This window comes from Juglans regia, chromosome 6 (assembly GCF_001411555.2).
Source record: "Juglans regia cultivar Chandler chromosome 6, Walnut 2.0, whole genome shotgun sequence".
Taxonomy (NCBI): Eukaryota; Viridiplantae; Streptophyta; class Magnoliopsida; order Fagales; family Juglandaceae; genus Juglans; species Juglans regia.
The window spans coordinates 36,135,358-36,146,214 of NC_049906.1; the positions used below are offsets into that span (position 1 = coordinate 36,135,358).

The 10,857-nt window shown below is 33.4% G+C and overlaps 2 protein-coding genes across 3 annotated transcripts; both read right to left on the bottom strand.

The window, feature by feature from the left end:
* Nucleotides 1–879: 879 nt before the first annotated feature.
* LOC109015523 (disease resistance protein RUN1-like) lies at nucleotides 880–9,393 on the bottom strand. The gene is made up of 6 exons (XM_035690800.1): nucleotides 8,867–9,393; nucleotides 7,476–8,586; nucleotides 6,699–6,983; nucleotides 5,607–6,608; nucleotides 5,080–5,490; nucleotides 880–1,197 (listed from the first exon to the last, which is right to left on the bottom strand). The coding sequence occupies exons 1-6, from the start codon at nucleotides 9,391–9,393 to the stop codon at nucleotides 880–882; spliced, it is 3,654 nt and encodes a 1,217-aa protein (XP_035546693.1).
* Nucleotides 3,238–9,411, bottom strand: LOC108984302 (disease resistance protein RUN1-like). 2 transcript variants are annotated; one of them, XM_018956210.2, is made up of 7 exons: nucleotides 9,288–9,411; nucleotides 8,867–9,110; nucleotides 7,476–8,586; nucleotides 6,699–6,983; nucleotides 5,607–6,608; nucleotides 4,976–5,490; nucleotides 3,238–3,328 (listed from the first exon to the last, which is right to left on the bottom strand). In XM_018956210.2, the coding sequence occupies exons 1-6, from the start codon at nucleotides 9,391–9,393 to the stop codon at nucleotides 4,987–4,989; spliced, it is 3,252 nt and encodes a 1,083-aa protein (XP_018811755.2). In that variant the 5' UTR covers nucleotides 9,394–9,411; the 3' UTR covers nucleotides 3,238–3,328; nucleotides 4,976–4,986. The 2 variants fall into 2 exon arrangements, with proteins under 2 accessions (XP_018811755.2, XP_018811754.2); XM_018956209.2 differs by having other exon boundaries at nucleotides 8,867–9,411.
* Nucleotides 9,412–10,857: the final 1,446 nt, after the last annotated feature.

Sequence of the window (10,857 nt, forward strand, 5' to 3'; positions counted from 1 at the left end):
CGTACACAAAATTTTATGGGTCCTAAAACAGAGCAATGGAAAAAAAAAAAAAAAAAAAAAAATCTGGAAGTTTGTATCATCGTACTCCTTCTCCACTTATCTGGAAGTTTGATGCCCCAAGTTCAAGAATATCATCCAAAAACTTAAGTACCAATCCAAAAACATCATCCCACAAAAGAACAGAGATTATTAAAATCTACAGAAGAAGTCCGTGTCATAGTGTCCCTAAATCCAAATTTTAGGTGCTTGGCAACAATTTGTTTATGTGTACTTTAGAGTGAAGCAGCATGAGCAATATTGTTAGCACACATGAGTATTGTTCTATGATAAAGTCCATATCATTGTGCCTTTTTTTCTTTTTGAAAAACTCTATCAAATCGGTGCTTATAGCACACCATCAAAACATAAATTTTAAAATTTGAATGCTACAAGTTAAATCTTACCATTTAAATGATATGAATGTTGTGCTTTACAGACTAGCTTGAGAATATAATAACTTTTTTTCGGTATTAGAAAGTAACAGAAAAAAATAATACAAAGAGAGAAGGAACAAAATTAAAATTTGATCTTATAAATCAAATTATGTTACGTAGATAGTATGTGATGTAAAGACTTTTAAATAAAATTATTCTTCAAAAAAAGACACATGAAATATATCCCAACCAAAACATAGTACGAACAGGGCGACATACTTGGGTTATCATTAATTGAATTTCTGTTGATCAGGAGTTTTTGCAACCTTGGCTTCATCTATTTATTTTTTTATTTGCTCTCCTTTCATTCTTGTATACCACTTTGGCTCTGCAACTTTTATAAAACTGCACCATCCCTTCGTAACGATGATGGAAATCAATTGAGCTCGCAAATTGACCAAAACCTTTAGTTCAAAAGATTGTAAATTGGAGTACCCCGCCCATACAGCATATCCATTAATTCCCCTTGAATACTGCATACATGATTTGAGCCATTAGTGGTTATCTTAGCATCACCATTAGTGGTTATCCAAGCAGCTTTGAAGAACAACGATTTTGAAGTGCATAAAAGTTTAATACGTAGGTTGTCTGAACACAGTTTCTCCAACAAAGTAGCCCAACCAAACATGTTCTGAACACATTTCATAATCTGAACTGACGGAATTGAATCTGGAATCCTGTTTCCCACAAAGATTATGCCAATTCGATGGTGCTTAGGATATCCCTGCAATACGAAAATTATAAATGTTTAACAAGATAAGCTAGCAAATTTTGAAGAATACCATTTTTTTTTTTTAAATGAACCATTGGCATTCATATTAATAGAACCAATAACAAAGTTAATACCATACAATTAAAAATTAGGATCAAGCAAGACCCTAGAATGAATAAAATCTGGACATTGATGACACCATTGAATATACAGTATCATCCACAAAGCAGCGTGCCTTGCAAGTAAATGAGCTGCTCCATTTTCTTGTCTACCGACATGAATTACATCATACACTGCAAACCGAGAAAGAAGACTTTGAATTTCAGAAATCAGATTCCCTTGCCTTGAAAAATTAGGTTCTTTAGAACCAATAGCCCCAATAACTTACAATGAATCCTCTTCCAATAGCAAACTTGAGAAACCTAAAGTCAGATCATTTAAAGATCCATTAAAGCAGCCAAAGCCTCTATATCATTTGCTTCAAACAGCCCAAATTCCTTCCAAAATCAAAGCAAATAAGGGCTGGTTTGGTTACGCAAAACCAAACAATCTCATTTCATCTCATCTCGTATAATCATTACAATTTTCCTAAACTCTCACACAAAATATAATAAACAATTCAATTTTTCTAAATCTCAAAACAAAAATAACATTAAAAAATAATATTATAACAATATTTTATTCAACTTTCAACAAAATATCTCATATCATCTCATCTCATCTGAACTACGTAACCGAACGAGGCCGACATCACATTTTTCATTCCTTAAAATAGCCCCAATAACCATAAAGTCAGAAGAATACCAATTTTGAAGTTCAAAAAGGATACCAAATGACCATCTTTTCTATTTCAGTGGAAAAAGCTAACTTAGGTTTTAAACATCAGAATTCAATGCAAGAGTATAATTCTATAAATTGGTATTAGCATATATGGTCTGTAACGCCCCATTCCTGAGGGTCCGGAGAGTTAACTCATATTACCTGATAATCAACTTCAACATTGCTAATATACTTTCAAAAGCTCTAAATTAAACGTAAACACTTCAAATTTAATTGACCACACATACTCGTATATAAAATCCTCAATACAGTAACCCCAAAAAATTACCAACTTCTCTACATGCCACTTAAACTCACATTTCAACAATATAATTAATCAAATCACCAATACTCATCGAAAACTTTCTATTCTTAATCCACTATTCTTAAGTCATCTCACCCAATTCTTCATAGTCCTGATCCTTAGCTGAAATATCCAAAAATCATCTGAAAATATTGGAGATAAAGGGGGGTGAGTTATCAACAACTCAGTAAGTAGAGAACATATACTAGTATGTAAACATGAGCATTTTCATAATTCAGAAAGCAGTACAACATATTTACTTTCAGAATGCATAATCAAAGCATGTTACCAAAAATTTCAGAGCGAAGCTTTCAATAAATTTCTTAATCAAAATCCTTTGGTATGTCAAAATCTGAGACCTCATCTTTATCATATTGGAGCATCACATCGGGACAGATACCATGTTTAACCCCCGTGGTAGGGTTATAAACCACCATTATACCCGTGTCTGGGCCGTATCCACTATTATAATCTGTGGTTGGGCCGTATCCACTATTATAACTCGTGGTTGGGACGTATCCACTATTATAACCCGTGATTGAGCTGTATCCACTATTACCGAGCAGAATATTAGAATCAGACTTAATTAGAATACAGAATCAGAAATCCATGCCAAGATTTTCAGATGACACATCATATCAAAACTAAATACTGAACACTTTTAGAACATTTCACATATCCAAGAATAATAGACACAAAATGTTTTCATTTAATCAAAGCAAAACTTTTGGGATCTTATATTCACTCTGTTTTATAGTTCAGAAATCGAATGCTAAAATCAGCTCATGTCTACACCACTCATGACAAAAACTATTTTCTCTTATATTGGATTTATGCATATGCAGAACAAACATCTGAGATCGTTTTTCAATTTTATTTTCAAAAATAAACATGCACATTTTCAAAGTCAACCTCATTTCATTTCTTTTGTGCAAAGTTAGTATAGGAATCTTGCTTACCTGGACTTCTTAGCTTTTTAGAATTTTCCTCAAAAATGTCGAATCAACTATAGACCGTCACCTATATAAAAAAAAATCACGTAATTTTTGTAAATTTCCAATCAATCACGTATTTCGATACTTAAGCCTAAACTTCTAAAATAACCTATTTTAATTCCTCAAAACCTAAAATCCTCATAATCCAAAAATATATCATCACTTTTTAAAATCATCAATACCCATCATAACTAACGTCAAAGTCAAAACACCAATATTTATACTCGAAACAGCCAACCAGACTGCAGAAAATTTGTTAGTGTAAAAATATATTAAAATCTCAAGAAATTCTTTAGGAAATTACTTACAGTGCTAAAATATAATTTCTAAAGGATCACGGAGGTGCAAGAGGTGGCGGCATAGTTACACAACAGTGCAAAATGCACTATGGCCGTGGGTCTCAAAATGCTAAATTTTGAACGGGGACAAACGAGGACTTGATATTACTAAGAAAGAGCTTAGAGGTGTTGGTGAAACTAATGGTGGCTGTAGTTGGCCGTGGGTGGCGGCGTGGGCGGCAGTTGGAGGCCAAAAAGCTCAAATAAAAAATGGAGATGAATGGGTTTCACCGGTAGCAGATAGAGGTTGAGGAAGGGTGGGTTAGGTAGCTGGGAGGCCGCCGATACTGTGGTGAAAATATGGTGGTTGATGGTGGCACAACGGCGGCGCTAGAGCACAAAAACCGCTCGGCTTGAAGCTATGCGTGGAGGCTAACGACAGCGAGGGAGCAGCTGGAAACAGGGGGTGGTCGCCGGCCGGAGGAGAAGAGAATGGGATGGGCGGTGACGACCACAGATGACGCACGATGATGCTTGGGGCTGACGAAGCAAACGAACGAGGGAGAGGGGAGGGGGTGTCGTGTGCTGGAAGAAAGAAGCAGAGGAAAAAAAATGAAGAGAAAAAGAAAGAGAAGAAGGAAAAGAAAGAGAGGGAAAAAGGAAAAAGGGAAAAGAAAAAGTGAGAGAAAGAAAGGAGGTCTAATCCTCACAACTTGGGTTACAACAATGATCCAACGAAAAGAATTTCAAAATAGTAAGTTGAATACAATAATTTAAATGCAGAGACTAGTTAAATAATAATAATAATAAAAATCCAACAATACAATAATTTTCAAGTCCAACATTGAACTAATTTAAAGTAAAGAGTAATTTAAATGCACATCATAATAATTTTACAACTTAAAAATATAAAAATAAAACCAATGAGGAGTCTGATAAATTTAAAACAAGAGGACCAATAATTAAAATAATCTTTTAATTAAAATAATTACACTAAAATACGGGATATCACATGGTCAATCATACAAGAAGTTTATGGGGGCTAAAACAAGGCAAATGACCACCTTTATTTCAGTGGCAAGTTGAAGCCCTAAACTTAGGTAGAAGGACAATTCTTCTTGACCAAGCAATCAAAATAATCATCGTACAAAAGAAAAACACAGATTATTGAAATCTACAAAAGAAGTCCGTCATAGTGTCCTTAAACCCAAATTTTATGTGCTTGGAGACAATTTATTTGTGTGTACTCTAGACAGAGCAATATTGTCAACCCCAATGCCTATTTTTTTTGGTATTTAGAAATAAAGGGAAAAAATATAGTACGAAGAGAGAAGGAACAAAAATTAAGGGAAAACATTACTTCAAAATCAAAGGAACAAAGGCGACTTACTTACTTGGGTTATCATTAATTGAATTGCTCTTGATCATTAGTTTTTCCAACATCATCGATTTCATCCACTTTTCTTTTTTTATTTGCTCTTCTTTCATTCTTATATACCACTTTGGCTCTGCAAGTTGTATCAAATGGCACTGCCTCCTCATAAGGATGATGGAGATAAAACTGAACTCGCAAGTTGTCCAAAACCTTGAGCTCAAAAGATTGTAAATTGGAGTACCCCACCCATACAAGATATCCAGACCGATCCAAATTAACCAATTCTACCCCTCTTTCAATACAACGTACATGATTTGAGCTGTTACTGGTTATCTTAACATCACCAACAACACCCTCCTCCCGGATATTATCATCATCAAAAAACATTACGAGATATAATACAATTCCGCTGATCTCTTCCAAATAGTGCGGCCCCTCAATATCTACTGCCCACTCTTCTTTGACATCATCAAACCCCTTCACCATTGCATTATCTTTTAAAAACTCATGAACATAATGCAACCATGCTGGAATCTGATTTTCCATAAATAAAGTAGAATCATAATCATAAAGTCTCAGTTAAACCAATATAATCATCATTATCAAATTTTTTCATGTATACCTTTTAAAATGAGATCACACATACATACCTTCCACAATGAATGATTTTGCACTTTATCATTCCATATATTCACATGCATTTTGTAGCAGCCGCTCAATTTAATAGTTTCTAGTGATGTGATGTGGCTTCCATCGAATTGCAATATCTTTGATACTTCTGGAAATCTTTCTAATGACGTGCATCCCTCTACATATATGTACCTTATATTTGGTGGAAGCTCTAGTATTTCTTCAAGTTTCTCACAATCGCGCAAGGAAAGTGTAGTTAGTGGAACGAATCCTTTGATGCTCGTGGGAAGGCAAACAATTTCAGTCCCCTGTAGATCTAACCATCTCAAACTGGCAGAGGAATTAAACATGGTAAAGAAACTATATAGTGGAAAGAAATTTGATTCTGAATGGGAACAACTAATTTGAAGATTTGATACTTGTAATGCAGTGCTCCCATTGCTTGAATTCATTGGAGTCACCAATTCATGGAGTCGTTCTTCACGTAATGAGATCTCCTCTTCCATTTTTGTAGACTCAATAACAAGAAGGGATAGCCCATCATCCCTCATCTTCTTTACAAGTTTTGGACAACCACCAATCTCGAGGAGAGATAAATTTTGCAATCGAATGCAAGCAAATGGGAGACGCATAAGGTTTTTGCAATTCGATATTTTTAAATACTGGAGTCCAACCAAGTTCCCGATGGATAAAGGTAGTTCTTCTATTGCAGTGTGATTTAGAGTCAATGTCCTTAAACATTCCATTTTGCACTCGATTTCAGGAAGATAACGAAGGCTTGAGCAATCACAAAGATGAAGCATGTGTAAAGATCTCAACTTGAGGCTTCTTGGAAGGATTTGGAGTTTAGAGCATCCACGAAAATCCAACATAGAAAGTTTTTCCAAAGATCCAACGGAATCATGCACCTCAACTAATCTTCTACAATTTTGGATAATCAATTCCTTCAAATTTGAGATGCTTGAAAGATCCGGAATCTTTTCTAAGAATTGACAATTAAAGAAAGTCATAGTTGTCAAATTCTGTAAAAGAAAAAGAGGAAAAGTTTAATGGACTTCACTACATAACTCAAAGAACAAAAAAATTGTTGATGATTATAATTGTGTACGTACCTTGGGTTTGAATCCATCCCCTAACTCCTTGACCAGGCTATCACGAATCTTAAAGACAATGAGTTTCTTCCCTTGAAAATTACGTGGCAAAGACTCTACAGGATATTTAGACCAATCAAGGACTCTTAACTTGTCAGAGAGATAATACGGTGCACAAGAAAAATGTGCATTACGATTTATAAAGATTCTAAGTCTTTCCATATGTCGAAATGCTTCGGGATGCAAGCTTATCTCCTCATCCCCTTCAGGTAAATCTACTAGTATGCCTTCAATTTTGTTTGGCCCCTGATATAAGAGAATATTGCATATACAAGAGTCTCAGCAAAATTAGTGCATAAAGTTGTCCATAAATTACAATTTGCTAAAGTTAATAATTTTCGAGTTGACGGTTTATTATTTTATAAAAGATACTACTCTCTCGTTATCTTTACATGCTATTTTCCAATACTAAATATTCACACGTTAAAATATAAAAGACTGACTTTTCTTTCCCAACTTACTTATAGTACTCTTTTAACTTTTCATAAAACAATCGCTAGCTACAAGAGACAGTAGACACTAAATTAGAAAAATATTCGGATATTTGAAATGAAAAAGCTGGACATTTATATGGTACTTAATTTAGTGATTCATCTTCATCAATAAACGAATTGTATTTATAACTACAAATTCATTCTTGATCATTTAAATGATTTTTTCCACTAGGTATTAATTCATAAGTCAATATTTTCTACAAGATTTCACTTTTAGAAAAAGGATTTCTATTGTGACTCTTACCGTATCTTCTTCGAACACTTGACGAACATCCTCGTGAAACCACAATCTACTGCGTTTGCTAGGTTCTTTGGATGATTTTTCTCGAACAATTTCTTGACCCATATCTTGTAGCAAGTCATGCATCCAAATATATCCATAACTACTCCCTTTAACAGTAATAAGACACTTGTCTATAAGTCTTTGGATACCATGATCCGGAAAAAAACCACAACTATCAAATATTTCCATGACCTTAGCAAAAGGTTCTCCTTTGAAGAAAAATGCTATATCAAGGAACATGTCTTTCTCATTATCTTCCAAACTATCAAAACTTATTTGAAGTACTCTCTGAATATTTCGGTTAGGAATATTTCTATACTTATCCAATGCACTTTTCCATTGATGTATACTTTGACCTTTTAGATCTGAACCTAGCACTGTTAAAGCTAGTGGAAGTCCCTGAGCATAGTTTGTTACTTGTTTAGAGAGGTCCACATAATCCTTCAATGGTTCCTTTTCCTCAAAAGCATACAAGCTAAAGAGTTGAAGAGCGTCATTGTCATCCAAAGTCCTCACCTCGTATTTTAAATCAACTTTAGAGTTATCTAGTAAATGTTGATCTCTTGTTGTTATAATGACTCTACTTCCTGAACCAAACCAAGCACGATCTCCAGCTAATTTTTCGAGTTGGACCATGTCATCCACATCATCCAGAATTAGAAGAATCCTTTTAGATTGAAGTCTATGCCAAATTACACCGACTCCTCTATCAACATCATTAATATCCAACTTTGTTCCTAAGATCTCGAAAATAAGTGTATTTTGTAGCTGAATCAGACCTCCCACTTGTTTTGAAGTTTCTCTAATATTTCTCAAGAAACAACTTCCTTCAAATTGAGAAGAAATCTGGTTATAAATATCGTTTGAAATAGTTGTCTTTCCAATTCCACCGACTCCGAATATCCCTACCATGAGTATAATATCCTTCCTTTTGATACTTAAATGCTGATAAATGTCTTGTATACGAGACTCAATCCCAATTGGATGCTTGGCAACACTTAAAGGTGTTCGGTTGACTATTTTTGGGTTCAACCACAAAATGATTTTTTGGATAAATTCTGACTCATCATCCCTATCAATAAAAAAGAGAGAAAAAATTTAAATAGTTAGACATTTCACAGATAAATGACATGAATATGATTTGAGTTAAAGTATATATATTTTTTTCCATCCTTAAATCTGAATATTTTAATATTAGATTGTGCATTTGTCATGACCTTTTGCCATTGTCAGACTTACATTTTCATTCTTTTGTATGTATTTAATTATAACATACTGGATTTGTGTCAATTTAATTGCCCCATGATAAATATCTCAATAGCATCATATATATATATATAGGCAAAACTTACCCGGCTAAATATTCCAACCCTGACAAATTGGCTACTTCTTCTAAAGCTTTCTTCCAGGATTCCAGCAGCGGCTTTATGTCATCCCTTATTTTCTCTCCAAGTTTAGTGAATGCTTCTCCAAATCTTCCTTTTTGTTCTCGTATTTCCGATGGTTTTACCTTATAGAATATTGGTAGAACAATTTGTTTCATTATTTTCTTACACTCAAGAATCTTCAATAGCTCGTTTAAGCACCATCTGGATTCTGCATAGTTTTTAGAGAATACAATAATCGAAATTTGTGACTCTTCAATAGCTTTGAAAAGTTCTGACAGAATTTGCTCTCCTCTTTCAAGGTCGACGCTATCTTTGTAAGTCTTGATTCCACTTTGAAGTAAAGCATGATTTAGATGAGAAATAAACTTTTGGCGAATATCTTTACCTCTAAAGCTCAAGAATACATCATGATTCCATGAACGGATGGAAGGAGATGAAGAGGATGAAGAAGAGGAAGAAGCTCCAAATTGAAAGGCCATGGAAGAAGTCATGCTCTCAAATTCTCAGTATTCGTGATTACTATTTAATTACCAAGAGGTCCAATTATAGAGTAGTGTTATGGCAAATAAATAATGAAAGAGAAGTGGGTAGAAACTTCTCGGCAACTTCTTGGCAATAACGTCGACCATGCATGCTAATTAACCAGCAGGCTAGGTCAATCGATCTTACCATGCTAATTAACCAGTAGGCTAGGCAACTTCTTGGCAATAACGTCGTGAAGTACGTACTTGGCTGTTGCTGAACAAAACAAGAAGATAAGTGTAAATAATAAAGTCCAGAAAATGGAAGGAAACTACATTAATAAATAATAATTTACCCATTGGATTGGTCCAATTTGTCATATGCTTTGTCCATTTGTTTTCAATTTTTCTCCTGTCGCCAGATAGAAAATCCACTACTTTTTATATGCGCTAGTGAATGGAAGCGGCCGTCCTATGATGGAAGCCCGAAAGTAGCCACCACTTTTCCATTTTAGAAACACGTACAAGATATATAACAGAGCTAGCTATAAATTATTCGGACCATCTCATCTCATCCCAAATACCATTCAAATATAAATATTTTTCAAATACCATTCATCCCATCTAAAATAAATATTTTTCAAATAAATTATTCGAACCATCTCATCGCATTTCATCTTAACATCCAAATATCATTCAAACACAAATATTTTTTCATTTCAAATTTTCAAATTTTTAATGTAATTAATCATTACCTAATTATTACAACTTTTTCAAATTTTTAAACAAAACACAAAAAAAATTCAATTTTTTCATATCTCAAAACAAAAATAATATTAAAAATTTATATTCTAACCCTGATTTTAACTTTATAATTTTTATTCAATATTTTCTCTCATTTCCTAAAATCCCGTGAAAATCTTAACTAAAATCATTTTATTAATATTTACAAATTATCTCACTATTATTTACAGATTAATTCTCATCTCATTTCATTTCATCTATGTAACCAAATGAGACTTTAAGCTTATCATATAAGAAAATAATTTGTACAAATTTAGAATAAGATAAGTTTAGTGTAAACTCTTTGAACAAAAGAGATCAATATGAAAAACTCTGTTTTTTATGGTACATTTGTCTCTCTTCTAATCTAGGGACTTAAGTATAATGACAAGCGAAAGCACCATTTGTCCTAAAATTTTAAGATGAGAGGAAGATATAGATTTAATCATTTATATTTTTCTTAATAAAGATTGGGTCAACCATTATATCCAAACAGCACAGACGATAGGCTGAAATTGAGTTCAGTTTATTATTTTAAAAAAATTAAATTATATATGTACAAATGTGTTTACATGATCAGTATATATGATACATGGCTTAGGTATATAATCTCAAAAATATAGCTGCCACAATTCGGTATTTTAATTTTTATGTGACACCATATTATTACAAATAATATAACATTTTATTTTATTTTATGCCAACTAGCTA